The sequence below is a fragment of the Oncorhynchus mykiss genome, chromosome 9 (assembly GCF_057628025.1).
Source record: "Oncorhynchus mykiss isolate SJ-2025 chromosome 9, ASM5762802v1, whole genome shotgun sequence".
In the NCBI taxonomy this organism is placed as follows: Eukaryota; Metazoa; Chordata; class Actinopteri; order Salmoniformes; family Salmonidae; genus Oncorhynchus; species Oncorhynchus mykiss.
The window spans coordinates 74,445,550-74,473,370 of record NC_143030.1 but is presented as its reverse complement, the minus strand read 5'-3'; the positions used below and the strand labels follow the sequence as shown (position 1 = coordinate 74,473,370).

The 27,821-nt window shown below is 43.4% G+C and overlaps 1 protein-coding gene across 5 annotated transcripts; it reads right to left on the bottom strand.

Annotated features, from left to right (window-relative positions):
* Positions 1 to 339: 339 nt before the first annotated feature.
* LOC110532768 (tumor necrosis factor receptor superfamily member 14) lies at positions 340 to 27,621 on the bottom strand. 5 transcript variants are annotated; one of them, XM_090185354.1, is made up of 10 exons: positions 27,484 to 27,621; positions 23,165 to 23,251; positions 22,840 to 22,965; positions 17,476 to 17,634; positions 17,272 to 17,356; positions 15,794 to 15,954; positions 15,657 to 15,671; positions 15,495 to 15,514; positions 4,148 to 4,185; positions 340 to 4,049 (listed from the first exon to the last, which is right to left on the bottom strand). In XM_090185354.1, the coding sequence occupies exons 1-10, from the start codon at positions 27,566 to 27,568 to the stop codon at positions 4,004 to 4,006; spliced, it is 822 nt and encodes a 273-aa protein (XP_090041480.1). In that variant the 5' UTR covers positions 27,569 to 27,621; the 3' UTR covers positions 340 to 4,003. The 5 variants fall into 5 exon arrangements, with proteins under 5 accessions (XP_090041480.1, XP_090041482.1, XP_090041477.1 ...); XM_090185356.1 differs by lacking the exons at positions 340 to 4,049; positions 4,148 to 4,185 and adding an exon at positions 9,998 to 12,013 and having other exon boundaries at positions 27,484 to 27,612; XM_090185351.1 differs by lacking the exons at positions 340 to 4,049; positions 4,148 to 4,185; positions 15,495 to 15,514 and adding an exon at positions 9,998 to 12,013 and having other exon boundaries at positions 27,484 to 27,617.
* Positions 27,622 to 27,821: the final 200 nt, after the last annotated feature.

Sequence of the window (27,821 nt, the reverse complement as noted above, 5' to 3'; positions counted from 1 at the left end):
CCCTCACCCGTCTGAGCAGTTGGCTGTGAATGCCCTCACCCGTCTGAGCAGTTGGCTGTGAATGCCCTCACCCGTCTGAGCAGTTGGCTGTGAATGCCCTCACCCGTCTGAGCAGTTGGCTGTGAATGCCCTCACCCGTCTGAGCAGTTGGCTGTGAATGCCCACACCCGTCTGAGCAGTTGGCTGTGAATGCCCACACCCGTCTGAGCAGTTGGCTGTGAATGCCCTCACCCGCTATATACTTATAACTGATTGGTTTGGTTCTGCCCTCTATAGGGCTGTACAGTTAAAACACCACTGTACTCTTGACAGTCACCACAACAAACACAGACACAGCTGTTTCCTTTGAAGATGTTTATATGATTTTGGTCATCTGAATTACTTGGAATCGTATTGTTGTATAAGACAAAGACATGTAAACAGTATTAGTTAATGGTTATAACTATTCAATATACATATATACATGAATAAATGGCATTACACTTACAACATGTCTATAAAGGGCTATAAACACAGCATCAATATAAACAAACTTAAACAACAAGGAAAATATATAGATTAAGAAAAATAAATGCTTTTATTTGACTTTATCATTCATTTTAATTTTATTTTTATTTTTTCAAAAGTATTATTATTTTTGTATTTTTTATTTTTTTAAAGCCTGTCACATCTGTGAATGTGGAATGTGTTTTGTTGGTTGATTGAAAAACAAGAAAACTTAATAAACTTTAAATTGAAAAAAAAAAAACATTCACCTTGTGAATGAGAGAGAAAGAGAAACCAATTACTTGGATTGACAAACGGTCAAGATTTATGGCACGCGCTCTTTATCCAGCTTTGTGTGAGAATCCTCCAGGCTGAAGGGTGGTAAATTACTCTGTGCATGAGCAAGCTCCCAGAACTGTCTGGGTCACCCATGGCAAGGCGAACAAAACTCCTTCATAAAGGCTACTTTGGAAAACGCTGTAGTAGCTTGTGCATGTAAAAGACTGTTTACCAATACAACAACAAAAAAATTAAAGTACTTGGGCAAACAATGCAATAACACTCAGGCAGTAGGAATAATACTACATACGATAAACATTAAGCAAAGTAATATTGGCAACTCTAACATTAAAGAAGAGAAACAGCCATATGTCTGGAAGTTATCAAAGTAACTAAGTCATTCGTGGTAATTACCAGTTTATTTAACCCTTTATTTAACTAGGCAAGTCAGTTAAGAACGAATTCTTATTTATAATGACGGCCTACACCAGCCGGTGCTGGGCCAATTGTGCGCCGCTCTATGGGACTCAAAATCACGACCGGTTGTGATACAGCCTGGATTCGAACCAGGGTGTCTGTTGTGACGCCTCAAGCAGTGCCTTAGACCGCTGCGCTACTCGGGAGCCCAATAAACCACCCTGCAACTTACATTTCGATGCACAGACAACATTCAGACATTCGTGTTACTGTCGACAATAAAAAGTCCTCAGAAACATGCGTCTTTTCCCTTCGGACGACAATAACACTCTGACCTGAGTGGGCGGGTGCAGTGTCCAGATGCACATTTCCAAGCGCTCTGATTGGTTGGAAATGGCAGGGCAATGACGGGTGAGGATCTTTTTTAGGTGGGCTGAGCAGCCAAACTAACAGGATATAAGGGAAACTGGAGGAACTCTGAGGGGAAGTTCGGTGGAGACGAGAGGAGCAGGACGGCCTTTTTACAAATAACAATGGATTACTGACATGTTTTATCCCCGAACAACGAACTGTATGAAGGTAACATGCTTCATAATTATTTACTTATACATTTATAAGTAACTATAAAATGTTTATTTTTTTTAGCAGGGATGGTATGTTGAATGTACTGTTAATGTCTCCTTACCAGGAGAGGGCATTATCCCTCTACGCAATACTTGACCTGGGAAAAGGTTATTGGGAATGGAAAGGGGATACCTCGTCAGTTGAACACTTGTTCTATGTGAAGCTAGCACCTGGATATTAAATATGAATTATCTAAGAGATAAGTTATTCGGCTCATCTTTATATCCACGCCTTACACTTGCTAAATCATCCTACCAATCCTCGACTTTGGCGATGTCATTTACAAAATAGCCTCCAATACCCTACTCAACAAATTGGATGCAGTCTATCACAGTGCAATCCGTTTTGTCACCAAAGCCCCATATACTACCCACCATTGCGACCTGTACGCTCTCGTTGGCTGGCCCTTGCTTCATACTCGTCGCCAAACCCACTGGCTCCATGTCATCTACAAGACCCTGCTAGGTAAAGTCCCCCCTTATCTCAGCTCGCTGGTCACCATAGCATCTCCCACCTGTAGCACACGCTCCAGCAGGTATATCTCTCTAGTCACCCACAAAACACATTCTTTCTTTGGCCGCCTCTCCTTCCAGTTCTCTGCTGCAAATGACTGGAACGAACTACAAAAATCTCTGAAACTGGAAACACTTATCTCCCTCACTAGCTTTAAGCACCAACTGTCAGAGCAGCTCACAGATTACTGCACCTGTACATAGCCCACCTATAATTTTGCCCAAACAACTACCTCTTTCCCTACTGTATTTAATTAATTAATTAATTTTGCTCCTTTGCACCCCATTATTTTTTATTTCTAGTGTTTTACTTGCTATATTGTATTTACTTTGCCACCATGGCCTTTTTTTGCCTTTACCTCCCTTATCTCACCTCATTTGCTCACATCGTATATAGACTTGTTTATACTGTATTATTGACTGTATGTTTGTTTTACTCCATGTGTAACTCTGTGTCGTTGTATGTGTCGAACTGCTTTGCTTTATCTTGGTCAGGATGCAATTGTAAATGAGAACTTGTTCTCAACTTGCCTACCTGGTTAAATAAAAATATAAAAAATATAAAAATCCACTTTTTCAACTATAAAATGTTTTGTCCTTGCTTTACTGGTTGGCGGAATGCAAGTTCCCACATCCAATTATTTCAGATTTCACCATGGCGTTATGTTGGCCCATTATTAGAATATGGAAAATATTAATTCAATTATGGCATTATATTCATGTTGGCTTTTGCAGGCTGTTACAAATGCACGGCGGCTTGTTGCGCAATTAAACTGAACGTCTTTACTTCAGATAAACAACTCGTAGAAAACTCACTCATCCAATCCTCACACCTCAGTGCCTGATACATTATTAAAGCAACAGTATTCAATACTTAACTGAGCTATCATACCATATTACTGAACACAACACAGGCTACCTAAGTGGGATGGCATACAGGCTGTCGCATTAATGCGCAATTTGCTTAAATGGATAATGGAACCACTGTTTTTTATTAGTTTTAGCGAAAGATGTGATGTCATTACATCCAGCTGTTTTTATCGACATGACAGTTCAATGGAAACACACTGTAGCAAAGCAATTGTCTCACATCTACTTTCTAAATGTCAACCCAAAAATATTATCACTGGACAAGTTAATGGAAACATGCATTGCCTTCTGAAAATATTTTCCCACATTTTGTTACATTACAGCCTTATTTGAAAATGTATAGAATAGTTTTATCCTCATCTTCACACAATACCCCATAATGGCAAATGAAATGTTTGCAAATGTATTAAATATACAGTGGGGAGAACAAGTATTTGATATTACTGCCGATTTTGCAGGTTTTCCTACTTACAAAGCATGTAGAGGTCTGTAATTTTTAATCATAGGTACACTTCAACTGTGAGAGACGGAATCTAAAACAAAAATCCAGAAAATCACATTGTATGATTTTTAAGTATGACACTACAGCTTGTAGTGTCATACCCAAGAAGACTCAAGGCTGCAATAGCTGCCAAATGTGCTTCAACAAAGTACTGAGTAAAGGGTCTGAATACCTGTGAAAATTTCCAGGTTTTTATTTTATACATTTGCAAACATTTCTAACAACTGAATACATTTTAGAAATGAGGCTGTAATGTAACAAAATGTGGAAAATATTCCTTGTCAGTCCTTGCTCTGTCGCCCTTGGCCAGTTGTCACAGTTGAGGTATAGTTTCACTGTGAAGCTCTTCGACCGCCACTCTGTTAATTTCAAAATATTAATGATTTGTTACTTTTTATGCATACTACGTGAGCATTAACATAATCATTTGGAAGAAGAAAGGCAAATGTTTACTTACGGTGAACGTTCGTGAAAACCCGTTTCCTCTACAGGAAGCTACAATATAAATATAATTCATTAACCATTGCTATAAAATACATTTGGTACAAGTTGCACTATGGCAGTGATTTTCAACTAGTTTTGCCTCGGGACCCATATTGAACCAGGTTGGGTTAGACACAACCCAATATTTGTATCGGAAAACTATTTGTGATGCTATATTGATAGTAAATGTAGAAATTACATTACGGGGGAACAATATTCCCACCTCTTTCAATCATTTCATTTTGGCCATATTCTTGATGAAGAACTCCTATTAAACTCACTGGTTTGAGACACAAAATCAACCAACATAGCGCTGCTAATAGCACTGTGTTTCAATACACATTTCAGAGATTACATTTATATTTTAAAAACTCCTTGATTTCTACACATTTTCTACCTGGTTTAAGTTGTGTAAAATCAGACGTGTGTGTGTGTGTACATACACACACACACACAGTTGAAGTCGGAAGTTTACATACACCTTAGCCAAATACATTTAAACTCTGTGTCACGCCCTGGTCGAAGTATTTTGTGTTTTCTTTATTATTTTGGTCAGGCCAGGGTGTGACATGGGTTTATTATGTGGTGTGTTTTGTCTTGGGGTTTTTGTAGGTATTGGGATTGTGGTATAGTGGGGTTATCTAGGAAAGTCTATGGTTGCCTGGAGTGGTTCTCAATCAGAGGCAGGTGTTTATCGTTGTCTCTGATTGGGAACCATATTTAGGCAGCCATATTCTTTGAGTGTTTCGTGGGTGATTGTTCCTGTCTCTGTGTTTTGCACCAGATAGGCGCAGTCATTTGTTTTTTTTCTTTTCACTTGTTTTGGAAGAGAAGAGAACGAGCGCCATTCTCCTTGCGGAGATGGTGCTAAATACATCAACACGGTCGGTCCCTGGGATTGGGCTGGCTAACACGATTAGGTTTGCTTGGAAGGAAAAGGAGATGGAGCCTTTAGGACGGGAAACTTTTGGAAGGATAATATTGATGGGGATTCTAAAGCTGACGGTGAAGGACGTGTTTTGTTTCCAAGGCAACTCGTTGGAGGGAGCATACGACGTGGCACTATATACAGAGGTAAAACACGATGATATCCTGAGAAGGGCAAGAGCAGTGGGAGGTGAGAGGCCGATGTGCCACTACGAAATAACAAGCCTGGCGAAGAATAACTTTAGGGTTGTAACTGTCAACATTTACAACCCTTACGTTAAGGACGAAGAGGTGAGGGCTTTTCTGGGGAGATATATGGATAACGTCTCCTCAGCAAGGCACCTCAAAGACTCCCTTGGGTTTTGGAATGGGAGGAGAGGTTTCCAGGCCCTCCTCAGAGAGGACCCAAAGGGACATGGTGGCTACCTCCATCCTCCTGCTATGTTCTCCCTAGGGGCTGACAGGGGGACGTTGTTTTATGCACGTCAGCCCCCATTTTGCAGACGCTGTATGGCCTACGGTCACATATTCGCCTCATGCAGTACAAGAAAATGCAGATTTTGTGCATCTGAGGATCACGAGGCGAGGGATTGTGACAAGCCTAAGACGTGCCATGGGTGTGGCTCGTCAGCACACCTGTGGCGGGGGTGCCCGGCCCGTCAGCGGTCATATGCGTCTGCGGCTGGGGGGGAGCAGGGGCGGGGGATGGGGGAAGAAGAGGAGGGGAAGGAAGCACGCCTCATGATCAGAGTACAGGTCCAGAGGGGAAGGCCACAAGGAAGGAGGAGGAGCAAGAAGCGGCGGAAGGAAGAGAGAAGGAAACGGAAGGCACGGGAGTAGGAGAACCAGGAAAAGCGGCGGAAGAAGGCAACCGAGTGGAGGAGCATGAGAGAGAAGAAAGCGATGGAGGAGTGGTGGAGAAGGAGACGGTGGAAGAGCAAGTGGACTGGGGGGAATGTGCCCTGGTGGAAGAGATGAGGGGCATGGTGGAGGAGCTGGCGGGGGGGGGGGGGTGGTATCTCTCCACTGCCGTCATCACCAAAGAAGAGAATGAAGAGGAGGGAGCGATTGGCCGACAGTGAGAGGGAGGGGATGGCCAAGAGAGTGATGGGGGTGGGAGAAACCTCTGGGTTGCTGCTGGTTTCCACAGGCTCTCAATATCTGTTGGGTGGGGACACACCTAACAAGACTCAGGACTGGGTACAGGAGGAGGTGGGGAGTTTTTTGTTTGGGGACTCAGCCTCCCCGAATTTTTTCCAATCCAGCTGCAGCACTGGGGAGGGGGAGGATTGTGGGGGTAGACCCAGGGTGCAGGGCACCCCGGAGCCAAACACTCATCGGGGGTAGGGATTTTGTGTGGGCACAGGGAGGTTAAAGTGGAGGATTCTTTTGTGGTAATGCAGGGGAGGGTTATAGGGGTGGATGTCACGATAAGGGATTGTAATTTTAGATTAGTGGTGGTGTATGGACCACAGGTGGTGGCAGACAGGAGGGAGATGGTGGACTGTCTGACGCCCCTGTGTGTCACAAATAGGAAATTAGTGATAGGGGGGGATTTTAATACAGATTTAGGAAGAGGGGGGGGATAGCAGTGCAGGCGCCATTGCCAGGCTAATGGCTTGCCATGGTCTGGTAGATGGTGGTCTGCACACTACTCCGAAAATGGACGGTCCTACATGGCGCAACTCCAGGGGGGTTGAGCGGAGGCTCGACTATATTTTTGTACCCAGGTCTTTGGGTAAGTTGTCTGGGCGGCTGTTGCCTGTTTTCTTTTCGGATCACGACGGGGTGCTCCTGCAGGTGGGGTCGCCAGTCTGCCTCTTTGGTAGGGGGTACTGGAAACTAGATCGGGATGTGCTGGAGGAGCAGGCTTTTGTTGACGGGTTTTATGGTTTCTTTTGGAGGCTTGAGGGTCTCCGGTCCATGTGCGAGGGGGTGTTAAAGTGGTGGGAATTAGTTAAGGTGAGGATTAGGGCTTTTATAATAGGGTATTGCAAGAGGAAAAAAAGGGAGGAGAGGAGGGAGGTGGATCGTATCCAAAGGTTAATTGGACTCGAGTACGAGGCAGGCAACCTCGGCGGGTCGTTTGACTGGGAGAGATCCGCAACCCTAAAGGCGCAGCTCAGGGAGTTGCAGGAGCGGAAGGCTCGAGCTTTCCTGGAGCGTGCGCATAGTGGCTTTCTAGAACACAATGAGACTTGTTCTGCTATGTTCTTTAAGTCGGTTAGGGCCAGACAGAGTAGGAAGGTAATGCATGGCGTTAGGGAAGAAAATGGTAGTATAGTTAGAGAACCAGAGGATATGATCAGGGTGACAACTGATCATTTCCAAGGTTTATTTAAGGAAAGGGAAATAGATGTAGAGCAGGGAAATGTGTTTTTAGAACACTTGTCCAGGCGGTTGCCGGAGGACATTAGAGAAGTGATGGAGGCCCAGATCTCACTAGAAGAGGTTGAGAGCGCTCTTAGGAGGATGGGAAAAGGGAAGGTGCCTGGGATAGATGGGCTGCCGGCTGAGTTTTATCTCAAGTTTTGGGGTATACTTGGACCAGTGGTCCTCGAAGTCTTGAAGGCCATCCTTGAGACGGGGGTCCCGGGGGGATCAATGGCTGTTGGTGTGCTGTCACTTTTATATAAGAAGGGGGAAGTAACAGACCTTGGCAACTGGCGGCCGTTGACCATGCTGTGTGTAGATTACAAGCTACTTGCAAAGGTTTTAGCAGACCGGTTGCGCACAGCCCTTCCCTACGTCGTCCATGAGGATCAGACGTGCGGGGTAGAGGGCCGCTCTATTAGATGGAACCTACAGTTAATCAGGGACTCCATCGCTTGGGTTGAAGATAGAGGACTGCCTTTAATGGTAGCAGCGCTAGATCAGGCGAAAGCCTTTGATCGCGTGAATAGATCATTTTAATTCAGAGTGTTAGGTCGATTAGGATTTGGGGAGAAGTTCATAGGATGGATTCGTACATTATATGTCGGAGCGGGGTGCCGAGTTAGTGTAAATAGTCACTTGGGTGACGTTTTTGACCTCTCGTCTGGGGTCAGGCAGGGGTGCCCACTCCCGGCTCTCCTCTTCCTTCTGTACATGGAGCCTCTGGGGGCTGCCATTAGGGCAGACACAGGGGTGGAAGGCTTGTTGATCCCTGGAAGTGGTGGGCTGCGTGTTAAGATGACGCAGTACGCCGACGACACTTCCTTGCTGCTGTGCAAGGACTCGTGCCTGACAAGGTCCCTTGCCATCTTTGGGGATTTCACCCGAGCGTCGGGAGCAGTTCTGAACCATGCAAAGTCTTCCGTCACGTTTTTCGGAAGATGGCGCGGTAGAACGGATGTGCCCGGGGGGTTATCTCTCTGTGAGGGGGCCCTGAGGATTCTCGGGGTCCATTTTGAGACCTCCGGCTCAGCGACGCTAAACTGGAACATGCGTATCGCAGTGGTACAGAGGAAGCTAGCAATGTGGAAGGCTAGGTATGTCTTTTATGGGCAAAGTCCTGGTTCTAAAGGTGGATGTGTTGCCGTCTCTTTTGTATTTGGCGTACATCTACCCATTGCCGGCTAGTCTGAGGAGGCCTCTAGTGAGGCTTGTGTTTCAGTTCATGTGGAGTGGCAGGTGCGAGTGGGTCGCCAGGGCACGCATGCTTTGTCCCATCGGGGAGGGAGGTAGGGGGGTACCACATTTCCCCCTCAAGCTGGACGCAATTTTTGTTTCTTTCTTGTTAACGGAGCTTGCTCACCCAGTGATACACCCATCCGGTTACCTCCTGCGGGTGTTCTTCTCGTATCAGGCGAGAAGCGTAATGGTGTGGTCTAACACGGGTCCTCGGGCGGAACAGCTGCCGTGGCACTTTGGTCATGCGGCCAAGTGGCTGCGTGCGCACCCTAAGGTTGAAGTTGCCCGAGTAGGTTTAGATCACAGGCACCTGTACGAGGAGGTCAGAAAGGCAGGGAGTCCGGCGCCTGTAGTGGGCATCTCGGAAGTGGTCTGGGAGGGAGTGCAGGCGCGGGGTCTGGACAACAGGCTCAAGGACCTGAATTGGTTGAGCCTCCATAAGTGCTTGCCGGTACGTTCCATCATGTACCGGTATAGTTTGGTGCAATCCCCCACCTGTCCAAGATCTTCTTGTGGCAGGGAGGAGACTGTGCGCCATGTCTTTTGGGACTGTGCCTTTGCCGGAGTAGTATGGGCTAGGGCACGGGTGTTGTTAGGTTTGGTAAGGGGGGATTTTGTATTGACGTGGGCCAGGTTAGAGAGAGGTGTAGGGAGAGCGAGAGGGACGGATAGGGACAGGTTTCTGATCTGGCTTCTCATGAGTCTCTTTAAACGGGGGCTGTGGGAAGCCAGGCAGAACATGGTGAAGACAGGGAGAGATTGGGGGGTGGAAGGGATAGTGAGGAGGGTGGAAGGAGATTTGAGGGGGAGGATGAAGAGGGAGGAGAGGAAGTGGGGGCAGCATGCTGCCCGGGAGAGGTGGAAGGGGGGTTTGGGGCTGGGTGTCATTTAGATTTGTAAGGGGATAGATTAGGGACGGGGAGATAGGGAAAGGTAGTTTGTAGGATGACGGGGAGGGAAGATGCTCCCGAGGTTTTGTTTGGGGTTTTTGTTTTGTTTAAATTAAAATACCACTATTTGAGTTTGTATGGAAATTATGAGTTGTAAAGAATGAATGGTATTGATGATAATAAATAATTTTTTATAAAAATAAATAAGGCTGTTTAGGTTTTCACGTCACGTTTCTTGTTTTGTTAGTTTGTTCATGTGTAGTTTCTTTACTAAAGAACCATGAATCAAAATAACCACGCAGCATTTTGGTCCGCCTCTCTTTCACTGCAAGAAAACCTTAACACTCTGTTTTTCACAATTCCTGACATTTAATCCTAGTAAAAATTTCCCAGTCTTAGGTCAGTTAGGATCACCACTTTATTTTAAGAATGTGAAATGTCAGAACAATAGTAGAGAGAATTATTTATTTCAGCTTTTATTTCTTTCATCACATTCCCAGTGGGTCAGAAGTTTACATACACTCAATTAGTATTTGGTAGCATTGCCTTTAAATTGTTTAACTTGGGTGAAACATTTCGGGTAGCCTTCCACAAGTTTCCCACAATAAGTTGGGTGAATTTTGACCCATTCCTCCTGACAGAGCTGGTGTAAATGGAGTCCGGTTTGTCGGCCTCCTTGCTCGCACACACATTTTCAGTTCTGCCCACAAATTTTGTATAGGATTGAGGTCAGTGCTTCGTGATGGCCACTCCAATACCTTGACTTTGTTGTCCTTAAGCCATTTTGCCACAACTTTGGAAGTATGCTTGGGGTCATTGTCCATTTGGAAAACCCCATTTGTGACCAAGCTTTAACTTCCTGACTGAGGTCTTGAGATGTTGCTTCAATATATCCACATAATTTTCTTTCCTCGTGATGCCATCTATTTTGTGAAATGCACCAGTCCCTCCTGCAGCAATGCACCCCCCCCTGCTTCACGGTTGGAATGGTCTTCTTCGGCTTGCAAGCATCCCCCTTTTTCCTCCAAACATAACAATGTTCATTATGGCCAAACAGTTCGATTTTTGTTTCATCAGACTAGAGGCCATTTCTCCAAAAAGTACGATCTTTGTCCCCATGTGCAGTTGCAAACCGTAGTCTGCCTTTTTTATTGCGGTTTTGGAGCAGTGGCTTCTTCCTTTCTGAGGTGCCTTTAAGGTTATGTCGATCTAGGACTCGTTTTACTGTGGATATAGATACTTTTGTACCCGTTTCCTCCAGCATCTTCACAAGATCCTTTGCTGTTGTTCTGGGATTGATTTGCACTTTTCACACCAAAGTACGTTCATCTCTAGGAGACAGAACGCGTCTCCTTCCTGAGCGGTATGACGGCTGCTTGGTCCCAAGGTGTTAATACTTGCGTACTATTGTTTGTACAGATGAACGTGGTACCTTCAGGCATTTGGAAATTGCTCCCAAGGATGAACCAGACTTGTGGAGGTCTACAATTTTTTTCTGAAGTCTTGGCTGATTTTGTTTCATTTTCCCATGATGTCAAGTAAAGAGGCACTAGGTTTGAAGGTAGGCCTTGAAATACATCCACAGATACACCTCCAATTGACTCAAATGATGTCAATTAGCCTATCAGAAACTTCTAAAGCAATGACATAATTTTCTGGAATTTTCCATGTTGTTTAAAGGCACAGTCAACTTAGTGTATGTAAACTTCTGACCCACTGGAATTGTGATACAGGGAATTATAAGTGAAATAATCTGTCTGTAAACAATTGTTGGAAAAATTACTTGTCATGCACAAAGTAGATGTCCTAACCGACTTGCCAAAACTATAGTTTGTTAACAAGAAATGTGTGGGGTGGTTGAAAAACGAGTTAATGACTCCATGTGAGGAGGTAAGTGAGGAGGTAAGGCAATAAATAGGCCATAGTAGCGAAGTACTTACAATTTAGCAAATGAACACTGGTGTGATAGATGATCTTGTACAAGTAGAAATACTGGTGTGCAAAATAGCAGAAAAGTACATAAAAACAATATGGGGGGGCTCCCGGGTGGCGCAGTGGTCTAATTCTCGGTTCGAGTCCAGGTTCTGCTGCAGCCGGCCGTGACCGGGAGGCCAATGGGGCCGCGCACCATTGGCCCAGCTAGGTCCGGGTTAGGGAGGGTTTGGCCTGCAAGGATTTCCTTGTCTCATCGCGCACTAGCAACTCCTGTGGCGGGCCGGGCGCAGTGCACGCTGACCGGGTCGCTAGGTGTATGGTGTTTCCTTGGTGCAGCTGGCTTCCGGGTTGGATGTGCGTTGTGTCAAGAAGCAGTGCGGCTTGGTTGGGTTGTGTTTCGGAGGACGCATGGCTCTCGACCTTCGCCTCTCCCGAGTTCGTACGGGAGTTGCAGCGATGAGACAAGACAGTAACTACTACCAATTGGATACCACGAAATTGGGGATAAGAGTGGAAACATAATAATTAAAAAAACACACAAAAAAAACAATATGGGGATGAGGTAAGTAGATTGGGCGGGCTATTTACAGATGGGCTATGTACAGCTGCAGCGATCGGTTAGCTGCTCAGATAGCTGATGTTTAAAGTTAGTGAGGGAGATAAGACTCCAGCTTCAGCGATTTTTGCAATTAGTTCCAGTCACTGGCAGCAGAGAACTGTAAGGAAAGGCGGCCAAAGAGGTGTTGGCTTTGGGGATGACCAGTGAGATATACCTGCTGGAGCGCATGCTACAGGTGGGTGTTATCGTGACCAATGAGCTGAGATAAGGTGGACCTTTATCTAGCATACACTTATAGATGACCTGGAGCCAGTGGGTCTGGCGAAGAATATGAAGCGAGGGCCAGCCGACTAGAGCATACAGGTCGCAGTGGTGGGTGGTATAAGGGGCTTTGGTAACAAATGGATGGCACTGTTATAGACTGCATCCAGTTTGCTGAGTAGAGTGTTGGAAGCTATTTTGTAGATGACATCGCCGAAGTCGAGGATCAGTAGGATAGTCAGTTTTACTAGGATAGGTTTGGCGGCGTAAGTGAAGGAGGCTTTGTTGCGAAATAGGAAACTGATTCTAGATTTCATTTTGGATTGGAGATGTTTAATATGAGTCTGGAAGGAGAGTTTACAGTCTAGTCAGACACCTAGGTATTTGTTGTTGTCCACATATTCTAAGTCAGAACCGTCCAGAGTAGTGATGCTAGTCGGGCGGGCGGGTGTGGGCAGCGAACGGTTGAAAAGCATGCATTTGGTTTTTACTAGCGTTTAAGAGCAGTTGGAGGCCACGGAAGGAGTGTTATGGTATTAAAGCTTGTTTGGAGGTTAGTTAACACAGTGTCCAAAGAAGGGACAGATGTATCCAGAATGGTGTCGTCTGTGTAGAGATGGATCAGGGAATCAGAGAAAAAGAGTCTGCCCAAGAATTGAACCCTGTGGTACCCCCATAGACTGCCAGAGGTCTGGACAACAGGCCCTACGATTTGACACACTGAACTCTGTCTGAGAAGTTGTTCGGTGAACCACGCGAGGCAGTCATTTGAGAAACCAAGGCTGTTGAGTCTGCCGATAAGAGTACGGTGATTGACAATCGAAAGCCTTGGCCAGGTTGATAAAGACGGCTGCACAGTACTGTCTTTTATCGATAGCGGTTATGATATCGTTTAGGACCTTGAGCGTGGCTGAGGTGCACCCGTGACCAGCTCGGAAGCCGGATTGCACAGCGGAGAAGGTACGGTGGGATTCAAAATGGTCGGTGATCTGTTTATTAACTTGGATTTCAAAGACTTTAGAAAGGCAGGGCAGGATGGATATAGGTCTGTAACAGTTTGGGTCTAGAGTGTCTCCCCCTTTGAAGAGGGGATGACTGCGGTAGCTTTTCTATCTTTAGGGATCTCGGACGATATGAAAGAGGCTGAACAGACTGGTAATAGGGGTTGCAACAATGGCGGCGGATAGTTTTAGAAAGAGAGGGTCCTGATTATCTAGCCCAGCTGACGACACCATTCTGGATACATCTGTCCCTTCTTTGGACACTGTGTTAACTAACCTCCAAACAAGCTTTAATACCATACAACACTCCTTCCGTGGCCTCCAACTGCTCTTAAACGCTAGTAAAAACCAAATGCATGCTTTTCAACCGTTCGCTGCCCACACCCAGCATCACTACTCTGGACGGTTCTGACTTAGAATATGTGGACAACTACAAATACCTAGGTGTCTGACTAGACTGTATGCTATCTGGATTTGGGTGAAGGAGAAGCTGGGGAGGCTTGGGCAAGTAGCTGCGGGGGGTGTGGAGCTGTTGGTTGGGGTAGCCATGAGGAAAGCATGGCCAGCCATTGAGAAATGCTTATTGAAATTCTCAATTATCGTTGACTTATCGGTTGTGACCGTGTTACCTAGCCTCAGTGCAGTGGGCAGCTGGGAGGAGGTGCTCTTGTTATCCATGGACTTTACAGTGTCCCAAAACTTTTTGGAGTTAGAGCTACAGGATGCAAATTTCTGTTTGAAATAGCTAGCCTTCGCTTTCCTGACTGACTGCGTGTATTGGTTCCTGACATCCCTGAACATTTGCATATCACGGAGACTATTCGATGCTATTGCAGTCCGCCACAGGATGTTTTTGTGCTGGCTTGGAGTGAACCAAGGGCTATATCTGTTCTTAGTTAAGATGGTGCATGCTTAGTTAAGATGGTGAGGAAATTACTTTTAAAGAATGACCAGGCATCCTCGACTGACGGGATGAGGTCAATATCCTTCCAGGATACCCGGGCCAGGTCGATTAGAAAGGCCTGCTCGCTGAAGTGTTTTAGGGAGCGTTTGACTGTGGTGAGGGGTGGTCTTTTGACCGCGGACCCATAGCGGATGCAGGCAATGAGGCAGGGATCGCCGAGATCCTGATTGAAAACAGCAGAGGTGTATTTGGAGGGCAAGTTGGTCAGGATAATGTCTATGAGGGTGCCCATGATTACGGATTTAGGGTTGTACCTGATGGCTTCCTTGATCATTTGTGTGAGATTGAGGGCATCTAGCTTAGATTGTAGGACTGCCGGGGTGTTAAGCATATCCCAGTTTAGGTCACCTAACAGTACGAGCTCTGAAGATAGATGAGGGGCAATCAATTCACATATGGTGTCCAGGGCACAGCTGAGGGGGGGGGTCTATAACAGGCGGCAACAGTGAGAGACTTATTTCTGGAAAGATACATTTTTAGATAGCTCTGTCAGATTGACCATTGAGTGACCATTGGTTTCTTGGTCACCTCCCTGACCAAGGCCCTTCTCCCCTGATTGCTCCGTTTGGCTGGGCGGCCAGCTATTGGAAGAGTCTTGGTGGTTCCAAACTTCTTCTATTTAAGAATGATGGAGTCCACAATGTTCTTGTGGACCTTCAATGCTACAGAAATGTGTTGGTACGGTTCCCCAGATCTGTGCCTCGACACAATCCTGTCTCGGAGCTCTACGGACAATTGCTTTGACCTCATGTCTTGGTTTTTGCTCTGATATACACTGTCAACTGTGTGACCTTATAAAAAGAGAGGTGTGTGCCTTTCTAAATCATGTCCAATCAATTGAATTTACCACAGGTGGACTCCAAGTTGTAGAAACATCTTAAGGATGATCATTAAAAACAGGATCCACCTGAGCTCAATTTCGAGTCTCATAGTAAAGGGTCTGAATACTTATGTAAATAAGGTATTTAAGTTTTGCAAAAAAATCTTTGTCATTATTCAGTATAGTTACGGCAATGTGCATAATATGGAAAACTACTACAATTAAATGATATTCCATCTAAGAAACCTACATTTGCTACAATGCTGTACGTGGTTCAAATGCTGTACATAAGTCAAATCTTAGATTAAGAATAGCCTACATTTGAAAGGAACTCAAAAATATAGAAATGTACCTTAGGAGATAGTTGATTTTCTGAAAACATAGCAAAATGAATTGGGTTAACAAAGCGATGCAAAGTGAATAGCCTAGATCTATAAGTAATACATTGTTAGAAAAGTGAGAGGGCCAGTAATGTACAGTATGTGGGGAGAAGGGTAAAACATGTTAAACTAACCTTTAGTTTCTTTACCTGAAAACAAATCAAAAGTTACCCGATTGTTAGGAGCGAAGCAAAACCCACTCATTAACTTAATTATGTAGAACACAGACATGCAGAAGGAACCGAACAATAAAGAACGAAAAAAGACTAACCTTTAGTTACAAACAAGACAAAAATAAAGACTACAAAAAGGAGAACTGAAGATGGAACTAAGACAATGGCTCTATTCCTTAGTGATTCCTCAGATTTTCCACAAACAACATCTCTTGTTTGACTTCCATCTTCAGTCTTGTATTGTCCAATGGCTTTACAACTAAAAGGTGAACAAATAAAAGTTTTTCAAGGCAGTTGAACCATTATCATATTAGCGATCATCAAACATTGTTTCAAATGTATATATATATATATATATATATATATATCTTTTTTACAGACAAATCTATGAAGGCCAAATGACAATATCAGTGAGTGTAAAGGCTAGAGGCATTTCATTTCAATATATTACAAATGTTTCTCAAATAAAAATGTTGTCACTATTCCTTAATTTGGGCATTTAAAACTCTGATTAGGTAACAATGATATTATTGATCATCCTCATAATAATTGTTGAATGCAGTGTTTCCCCTAGTACAGTACATTTACGTCATTATACAGACGCTCTTATCCAGAGAGACTTAGTAGTGAGTGCATACATTTTCATAATTGTTTCCCCCATACTGGTCCCCGAACCCACAACCCTGGCGTTGCAAGCACCATGCTTTACCAACTGAGCCACATGAACCAGTATTGACAAGTCAATCTAATGTATTCTTGAAGTAAATCAATTATTGTTATTGATTATAAAGCCTTGTTCACATTGGCAGTTTGAAGTGACTCAAATCCAATTTTTTTGCATATCCGAATCAGTTTGGAATTGGATATTTTAAGCCACAATTGGCTTGATTTTAGGTGGTTTGGAGTCAGATTCAAATCTGATTCCCAGGCCATGCGACATGTCTGAATAGTAATATCTGAGTTATAATGCCCTCAAGTGGTATTTAGACGTATTTGGCATATTTTGTTGACAGTTTGACATGAATGTGGTAGCTAAATAGTTTGTTAATTGTTTACAAACAAATGTGCTAGGAGGTTAAACAGCTACCTAGCTAGCTAGTTAACTGCTGTGGATAACCAAAAAGGATTTGTTTTGAAAGTTGGATCATCTTTGTCCTTTCAGGCTTTAAAAGTGTTTATACACTATGATTTTCAACATTCAAAGCAACTGGGAAACTTCCATGACGACACATTGTTATCATCACCTTAGGTTGTTACATAACTTCTGAGTGATGGGAAGCAGGAGCACCACCAACAATCAGACGACACCACTGCGCAGTGTGCACACACCCGTCATTACGATGGCGACTAGCTAGCCATGTCAGCAAATGACTGCTGTCTGAACACACACACACATCCGATTTGGTCACTTGTAACTTAGTTTGGACAGTCAGTATTCCAAAACAAAACTGATTTAAGCATTAAGGCCTGCAGTGTGAAGAAGGCTTAAAATCCCATATTTTTGCGTAGTCATCCAGATCAAACCAGCCATTGTTAATGTCTCTAACAAATAGGAATGAAACCAGCCAAAACATACTCAGTCCAAGCAGTGCAGTTCACACCATGTTGTGAGTAAGAACCATGCTGACACTCCTCACACACGGTATCTGTTGTCTTTGTTCCTGCACAGGAATAACATGTAATATGCTGTGAGTAATTCCTATTGACAATAACAGTTCTGAAAATGAAAAATAATGGTATTTTATTAACTTTACTTCATACTATATATACACACACATACCCGGTACTTTAACTCTCTGTCCAGGAGAGCAAAGTGTATGTCTTAGCGCAAAGGTGCACTCGTTGCCAGCTGAGGAGCTGGTACAATAATATCCATTTAGAACATGACAAATAGAGTTACTTGTAGTAGTACACGCCATCAAAATGTACAGACCTTGTCCTGGAAAACATAAAAGTAAGGAAGATTACAGGGGACTCTTTTTAATCGCAAGGATTTGCCTTATGTGGTGCATGAACTGAAAGGAGTCTTGGGGGAAACCAGCCCGAAGAAGATCCTAATGATTAAACAAAGAAAACATGCAGATATTGTGTACAAACCTCAGTAGCTAGGTTTCCATTGAATTGGAGACAGATTTTCATGTGGGGCGGCAGGGTAGCCTAGTGGTTAGTTGCTAGTGCTATCTAACCTCCAAACGAGCTTCAATGCCATACAGCACTCCTTCCGTGGCCTCCAACTGCTCTTAAACGCTAGTAAAACCAAATGCATGCTTTTCAACCGTTCGCTGCCTGCACCCGCACGCCTGACCAGCATCACCACCCTGGATGGTTCCGACCTTGAATATGTGGACATCTATAAGTACCTAGGTGTCTGGCTAGACTCTAAACTCTCCTTCCAGACCCATATCAAACATCTCCAATCGAAAGTCAAATCAAGAGTCGGCTTTCTATTCCGCAACAAAGCCTCCTTCACTCACACCGCCAAACTTACCCTAGTAAAACTGACTATCCTACCGATCCTCGACTTCGGCGATGTCATCTACAAAATTGCTTCCAACACTCTACTCAGCAAACTGGATGCAGTTTATCACAGTGCCATCCGTTTTGTCACTAAAGCACCTTATACCACCCACCACTGCGACTTGTATGCTCTAGTCGGCTGGCCCTCGCTACATATTCGTCGCCAGACCCACTGGCTCCAGGTCATCTACAAGTCCATGCTAGGTAAAGCTCCGCCTTATCTCAGTTCACTGGTTACGATGGCAACACCCATCCGTAGCACGCGCTCCAGCAGGTGTATCTCACTGATCATCCCTAAAGCCAACACCTCATTTGGCCGCCTTTCGTTCCAGTTCTCTGCTGCCTGTGATTGGAACGAATTGCAAAAATCGCTGAAGTTGGAGACTTTTATCTCCCTCACCAACTTCAAACATCTGCTATCTGAGCAGCTAACCGATCGCTGCAGCTGTACATAGTCTATTGGTAAATAGCCCACCCATTTTCACCTACCTCATCCCCATACTGTTTTTATTTATTTATTTTTCTGCTCTTTTGCACACCAATATCTCTATCTCTACCTTTACATAACCATCTGATCATTTATCACTCCAGTGTTAATCTGCATAATTGTAATTATTTGCCTACCTTCTCATGCCTTTTGCACACAATGTATATATAGACTCCCCTTTTTTCTACTGTGTTATTGACTTGTTAATTGTTTACTCCATGTGTAACTCTGTGTTGTCTGTTCACACTGCTATGCCTTATCTTGGCCAGGTCGCAGTTGCAAATGAGAACTTGTTCTCAACTAGCCTACCTGGTTAAATAAAGGTGAAATAAAAAAAAATTAAAAAAAGTTAGAGTGTTGGGCTAGTAACCGGAAGGTTGCAAGTTCAAATCCCTGAGCTGACAAGGTACAAATCTGCTGTTCTGCCCCCTGAACAGGCATTGAAAATAAGAATTTGTTCTTAACTGACTTGCCAGGTTAAATAAAGGTATAAAAGTGAGTATCATAAAATCTGCAATAAAGCAAATATGCTCATTAAATATGCTCATTAAATATGCTCATTTCCCCCAGTGGAGTCATGCTCGTCCAATTAAACATCTTCTTATACCAAATTAATTCAAATTGGATTTAGTTCATTAATTACCCTCACAAAAATGGTTGCATGTCACACATTATTCCTATTTCAGCTCTTTAATGCCTCCTTGTGTCTAATATCCTGAGATGTGGTTTGGTCATGGTTTTGAACTTGCATACCATGTTTTGCAACATTTCTGTGATACATTCTGGTTGTTAAACATTGAAGAGAAAATTACATGCAAGTTCACTGGTGACATTACATTTTTTTTAGTCTAAAGAATCAGTCACAAAGAGGCTTGGACACAGGGCCGGCTCGAGGCATAAGTGACATAAGCGGTCACTAAGAGCCCTAAGCCGCTAGGGGGCCCCCAACCCACCAAAGAAAATGACAAAATATAACAGACTGCAGTACTGTGTAGTATTACCATCTGCAGTACTGTGTAGTGTAACAGACTGCAGTACTGTGTAGTGTAACAGACTGCAGTACTGTGTAGTGTAACAGACTGAAGTACTGTGTAGTGTAACAGACTGCAGTACTGTGTAGTGTAACAGACTGCAGTACTGTGTAGTGTAACAGACTGCAGTACTGTGTAGTGTAACAGACTGAAGTACTGTGTAGTGTAACAGACTGCAGTACTGTGTAGTGTAACAGACTGCAGTACTGTGTAGTGTAACAGACTGCAGTACTGTGTAGTGTAACAGACTGAAGTACTGTGTAGTGTAACAGACTGCAATACTGTGTAGTGTAACAGACTGCAATACTGTGTAGTGTAACAGACTGCAGTACTGTGTAGTGTAACAGACTGAAGTTAGGGCTGTTGCGGGGACCGTATTACCGCCACATCGGCGGTCATGGGTCACGACTGCAGTCAAATTCCACATGATCATTGAGTCATGGAAATCTCCTTTTATGCACTCTGGACATGCTTTGTTAGTATCCAATTTGTTAACGACCATCAGGTCCTAATGACCCTGGTTCGATCCTGGGCTGTATCACAACCGGCGGTGATTGGGAGTCCCATAGGGTGGTGCATAATTGGCTCAGCTTGGGTTAGGGGAGGGTTTGGTCTGGGTAGGCCGTCATTGTAAAATAAGAATTTGTTCTTAACCGACTTGCCTAGTTAAATAAAGGTTTAAAATATATATATTGTCCCCCTATAATCATTTAAATTGTTACAGGTTGCATTTTATATTTTTGTTCAGTATAATTAATAGGCTGACACATTAGCCTTAGCTCCTGAATATCTTGAGCGTTTCCATCTCCTATCCTTCATTTGTTTTCACTAGCGTGAAGAGGGGCTGTCAACAGTTTTAGTGAAATATGTTTTGTTGCAAAAACATGTTACTATCGATGTTCCTGAAAAGATGTCACTTGGTTTCCCAAATTAAACACTGGGTAGCAGCAGGAACAGGGTGGGACAGCCCATGGAATACAGAGTTTGGGCGGAATATCACCTGTTGGGCAGTATATTTGGGCAGTATATCACCTGTTGGGCAGTATATTTGGGCAGAATATCACCTGTTGCACAGCGAGAGGCTGCATGCTCCTCACACAGTGGTTGATGTGTGGTGTGAAGTAAATGTTCTTATAAGTATTTCTCAGCTGCTCATATTAAACACAGCTCTGCTATAAAACCAAAGTAGCCTAGCAGGCATCATTGAAAAACAGACCAGCGGGAAAGCGCACGGCCTCCATTCACTATTGGCGTGCATAGATTTTTTCTACTGCCCCTGTTCCTTCCCATTTGATAATGGGATCATTTCAAATGATCACTTTTACGCTCAACATAGCCACTTCATCTGCGCACTCACTCCGGAATGGGAAAATGATTCATTCGATTTTATTCAGCTAAATTCAATTATATTCTTCTTGGTATAAAATAATCTAATCTAAAACAATGGCACGGGACGTATAAGCATATCTTGTCAGCTAAATGAACAAGCCTAAAGCCTATGGTATGGAGCATAGCCAGCCAGATAACATCCAGTGCCTTCGGAAAGTATTCAGACCCCTTCCATTTTCCCTCATTATGTTACATTACAGCCTTATTCTAAAATGGATTAAATAAATAACATCCTTATCAATCTACACGCAATACCCCATAATAACAAAGCAATAACAGGTTTTTAGACACCCTTGAGATGTTTCTACAACTTGATTGGAGTCCACCTGTGGTAAATTCAATTGATTGTACAGGATTAGGAAAGGCGCACACACCTGTCTATATAAGGTCCCACAGTTGGCAGTGCATGTCAGAGCAAAAAACAAGCCATGAGGTCAAAGGAATTGTTCGTAGAGCTCCGAGACAGGATTGTGTTGAGGCACAGATCTGGGGAAGGGTACCAAAACATTTCTGCACCATTGAAGGTCCCAAGAACACAGTGGCCTCCATCAGTCTTAAATGGAAGAACTTTGGAACCACCAAGACTCTTCCTAGAGCTGGCCGCCCGGCCAAACTGAGCAATCAGGGGAGAAGGGCCTTTGTCAGAGAGGTGACCAAGAATCCAATGGTCACTGACAGAGATCCAGAGTTCCTCTGTGGAGATGGGAGAACCATCCAGAAGGACAACCATCTCTGCAGCACTCCACCAATCAGGACTTTATGGTAGAGTGGCCAGACGGAAGCCATTCCTCAGTAAACGGTACATGACAGCCTGCTTGGAGATTGCCAAAAGGCACATAAAGGACTCTCAGACCATGAGAAACAAGATTCTCTGGTCTGATGAAACCTAGATTGCACTCTTTGGTCTGAATGCCAAGCATCACGTCTGGAAGAAACCTGGCACAATCCCTACGTTGAAGCATGGTGGTCGCAGCATCATGCTGTGGGGATGCTTTTCAGCAGCAGGGACTGGGAGACTAGTCAGGATCGAGGGAAAGATGAACGGAGCAAAGTACAGAGAGATCCTTGATGAAAACCTGCTCCAGTGTTCTCATGACCTCAGACTGGGGCGAAGGTTCACCTTCCATTAGGACAACGACCCTAAGCACACAGCCAAAACAACACAGGAATGGCTGAAAATAACAGTGCAGCGACACTCCCCATCCAACCTGACAGAGCTTGAGGGGATCTACAAAGAAGAATGGGAGGAACTACCCAAATACAGGTGTGCTAAGCTTGTAGCGTCATACCCAAGAAGATTCAAGGCTGTAATCGAAGATTCAAGGCTGTAATTCTAAAAACCTGTTTTTGCTTTGTCATAATGAGGTATTGTGTGTAGATTGATGGGGGGAGGGGGGGGGGGGGGGGGGGGGACGATTGAATCCATTTTAGAATAAGGCTGTAACGTAACAAAATGTGGAAAAAGTCAAGGGGTCTGAATACTTTCCGATTTCACTGTACAATAGGCCCACTAATATTCTGTTCTTCCAAAATAAATTTTCTTCATATCATAATGATATGACACAGGCCATGGCATAATGTGGCAAAATGTGTAGAATTGTAGGCAATTTTTGTCCCATGGCAAAATTAATAGAATTTAATGGCAACCAAATGTCACTTAGGGCCCCCAAAATACCTGAAATATTATGGCCCCCCAAAATATTAGGGTCCCTCATAATACCTGGATCACAAGGACTGCAGGGAAAGCACTTGTCCAATCCGTTAGCTGCATTCATGTAGGTCTGTCCTGTACAGGGTATGCAGGACGTGCTGGACTCCAATGTACAGTCCTTGCGGACAACTAAACCTAATAAAATAAAACAAAACATGCCATTACATTGTACATGCATTTACAATGTAGTGTCTTGTTTATAGTTTGATATCAAACTATGTTTAATTCCTTAACAATGTAATATAATTGTGTGAAGTTTAATTTTGCATTACAATAGAACTAAAATAAATGTATATTATGTACAGTAGTGTAAACAAGTCCTTGATGCCCTTACCTTTTCCACACATTGGACAGCACTGACCAGTGTTAGATTTGTACTCTGCAGGGCCACACTTGTTTCCAGATGCAGGTATGATCATGTCTAGGTTAGAAAATAGAGAAATTAAAGAAAAGCAATGATCTACCATTACTACCATATATTTAGTATATATATGTTTTTAATTGAATAGGGGAGGGTCATGGGCAGGTTATTAAATTACAATACAGACAATGATTGAGCAGTGAGCACATGCAGAGCAACATAGGACAAGCAAGACGTAGCATGCAGACAGAGAAACATAGCACAAAAAGCAACAAGACAAAAATCCATAAAAGCAACAGTGTTTGCAGCAATACACAGCTAGGGATTATGTTCACAAATCTGATTAACCTTTAGCTATATCTTCATGTTTTTGTGGAAGTGTGATAGGGGGTGCAGTTACAGTTGAAGTCGGAGGTTTACATACACCTTAGCCAAATACATTTAAACTCAGCACCAACGTACGTTCATCTCTAGGAGACAGAACGCGTCTCCTTCCTGAGCGGTATGACGGCTGGGTGATCCCATAATGTTTATACTTGCATAGTATTGTTTGTACAGATGAACGTGGTACCTTGGAAATTTCTCCCAAGGATGAACCAGACTTGTGGAGGTATACATTTTTTTCTGAGGTCTTGGCTGATTTCTTTTGATTTTCCCATGATGTCAAGCAAAGAGGCACTGAGTTTGAAGGTAGGCCTTGAAATACATCCACAGGTACACCTCCAATTGACTCAAATGATGTCAATTAGCCTATCAGAAGCTTCTAAAGCCATAACATCATTTTCTGGAATTTACCAAGCTGTTTAAAGGCACAGTCAACTGTGTATATAAAACTTCTGACCCACTGGAATTGTGATACAGTGAATAAGTTAAATAATCTGTCTGTAAACAATTGTTGGAAAAATGACTTGTGTCATGGACAAAGTAGATGTCTTAACCGACTTGCCAAAACTATAGTTTAAAATAAATTTGTGGATTGGTTGAAAAACTAGCTTTAATGACTCAAAACTAAGTGTATGTAAACTTCCGACTTCAACTGTATGTGTGTCTGATGGCATTGTATTCCAGACATGGGAAGCTCTCACAGAGAAAGCAGATTGACTAAAGGTGATTTTCCTTAAGGGAACAGTCACCTCTCATGGCAGACCTTGTGGATCTGCTGCCATGTTTGGGTTTTCTGTTTAACAAAAGTACTGAGTGGAAGGGAAGTCAGGCCATTTAGGATCTTGAATACAAGACATGCTTCTGTGTATTGCACAAGATTTTTCCAACTCAGGAGCGCATGCTTTCTGAGGATATAATAGTGATGATGGCTATTGGGCTTCCTATCAAGCACTTTGAGAGCCTGTTTGTAGACAGACAATGGGTTTAAATGTTGTACAGCAAGCTTGGGCCCAACTAGTCAAGCAGTATGTTAAGTGGGGGAGTATCATAGATTTGAAGTACAGCTTTGCTACCTCTGTAGTCAAACAATTTCGTATAAATCGGAAATGAGCTAGGCTGAATTTGGTTATTTGAATGACCTTTTTCACTTGCATTTTAAAAGAGGTTGGAATCAAGTATGATGCAAAGGTACTTAAAATCAGATGCCACCTGGAGCTTCTCCCCTGACATATAGACATCTGGCTCAGTAGCATCTGTTGCCCTCTTTGTGCAGAACATGCAGACAGTTTTTTTTCACATTGAGATGCAAACATGAGTCACTGGGCCATTACAGTAGTGAGTTCTTGTGCAGCTTATTGTTTGCTCTTTGCATGCACATATCACTGCATACAGATGACCAAGGCCCTTCTCCCCGATTGCTCAGTTTGGCCGGGCGGCCAGCTCTAGGAAGAGTTTTGGTGGTTCCAAACTGCTTCCATTTAAGAATGGAGGACACTGTCTTCTTAGGGAACTTCAATGTTGCACAAATGTTTTGGTACCCTTCCTTAGGTCTGTGCATCGACAAAATCCTGTCTCGGAGCTCTACTGACAATTCCTTCGAACTCATGGCTTGGTTTTTCTATGACATGCCCTGTCAACTGTGAAACCTTATATAGACAGGTGTGTGCCTTTCCAAATCATGTCCAATCAATTGAATTTACCACAGGTGGACTCCAATCAAGTTGTAGAAACATCTCAAGGATGATCAATGGAAACAGGATGCACCGGAGCTCAATTTCAAGTCTCATAACAAAGGGTCTGAATACTTATGTAAATAAGGTATTTATGTTTTTAATACATTTGCAAAAATGTCTAAAAACCTGTTTTCATTTTTGTCATGATGGCTATTGTGTGTAGATTGCTGAGGAAATTGTTTTATTTAATCAATTTTAGAATATGGCAGTAATGTAACAAAATGTGGAAAATGTCACGGGGTCTGAATACTTTGAAGGCACTGTATAGTTCCTTATATAATTCCACGCTGTTCCCAATAATAACATTTAATGGACACAGCAATTTAATATAAAGATAAATAATCTCCGCAATAATTTACCAAATGGCCCTTTTCCTATAATAATATCTCAATCAGGGGACTGGTCCTCAGTGCTGAAATAGCAGCTGCATCTGCTGATTACATGGACAAGGGGTACCTGATCAGTAATCCTAAATCCAGTGTAACGGATGTGAAATGGTTAGCGGTGTTCGCGCTAAATAGCGTTTCAATCGGTGACGTCACTCGCTCTGAGACCTTGAAGTAGTTGTTCTCTTTGCTCTGCAAGGGCCGCGGTTTTGCGGAGCGATGGGTAACGATGATTCGTGGGTGACTGTTGTTGATGTGTGCAGAGGGTCCCTGGTTCGCGAGGGGCCGGTCTAAAGTTATACTGTTACACCAGCAATGCTACTCTGAGACACTTTGTGAATACAGGCCTACAGTAGATCTTTCCTAAATTGTAGGTGTGTAAGTGGTGGCCTGCTCTGTCATTTGGTCTCTGTAGCCTCAGGCCTCTTAATCTGAATCTTTCACCCTGCTCTCTACCTCATTGTCACCCTGTCAAATGATGTCAATCTCCGACCCCGCCATTCTCCTCCTTCCCTGAGCCAATGCCCCCAACAGACAGAATGGCAACAGCAGAATTTGGATAATCAAACATTGTATACAAAATAGTAGGGGAAAACACTTAGAATGCATAACACATGGCAAACATATAGTAGAACAAATCAAATAGATAACATTTACCTTGATGGGAAAACAGTGGTTTAGAAAAATATTACGTTGAATACATGTCATATCTACAGCGAGCTCTTTTCAGTGGTTTCACTTTGTAACGGGTGCACTGCGTGGCGTTTGGAGAAACTGTGTGACATCTTCGGGACCTTATTTTTTACGATGCATCATAGGGTGTAGCTCTGCATGACAGCTAACCTGTAGTAACCTCAACCGGTCATCCGGTAGCTGGACGAGACAAGCCAACTCCAAGGTGCAAATATTGGTTACTCATAGTTGTATATCGAAATCATGTGATGTGATATGGAGTTTTCAGATACAGCCTAGCAAGGCGTATCCAGTCTAGATGCTATTACTTTCACTTACCGAGTTGAACCAGTACAGCACAGTACAAAAGCCATACACGTGATATTGACATTGTTCACGTAATCGGACTAGTTGTCGCTCTCTTGCAATAGCGAGCCGTTAGACACTTTATAAATAAGTAACAAAAGTCTGAAACTATCACGTACTGACTAGCTACAAGCGAACATTAGATTGCTACGTGTATTATTATGTGCCTTTCGTGTATGCCTAATAGCAAACATTTTTTTATGAACGCATAGATTGTTTGCTTATGTTTGGCCTTTTTAAAATATACATTTATATAACGACAGAATATTTGCCTGTCACGTTTAGACTTGTATCTTGTCAAATCTATAAAACAAGGTGTTCACTGCTCAGGCAAAACGCATGGCTACTATTTAAAACTCCTTCGGCCCACATTCATCAGACCAGTCACGAGTCACACCCAAGAGACAAAACGTTTACGAGGGTGCAATTCAGGGCGTTGTCAGATCATCTCATACCATTGCAATCAGTCGATATAATCGTCAACTATCATCAGAAATCAAGCGATATGAATCAGAGAGTGGGGTGCCGCCTGACCCACTAGTTGGTCAGAAGGTTCAAATCAACGTTTCATATCTTAGTACTTTATTGAGAATGACACAATAACGCGAGATCATATTTCCAGCATGTCCGACAACCAGAACTCCCTTGCCCGCCCTAGGAAGAAAAAATATAATTAATAAATAACAAGTGAGCATTGCATTTGCAGCTTCTAAATTAATAAAAACATTTCAAACGTAGTTTTAAAGGTAACCTCTGAACGAGCTCCGGCAACTCGTGGCACAGCTTGACTGTCTGGCATGATACAATGGCACAGGAAACCGCCACCATCTCACCATCGAAATGAATGGCAAGCGGGGGACCTTTGGGGGGTGCGAAGGTGGCGTGGGAGGCGGTGATAAATATCAACTTTTCCAAACTTTACGCAAATCATATCGAGTGGTTCCCATAACGAATTTGATGCTATGCCACCCAAAGCTTGAGACTTTTTTCAGCAAAGATGTCTGACAAAAATACTAGGATGGAAGCAAAAGTGATTATAATGTCATACATAATCATGCAAAAAATGTACAGTTGACAGGAAGATGTTAG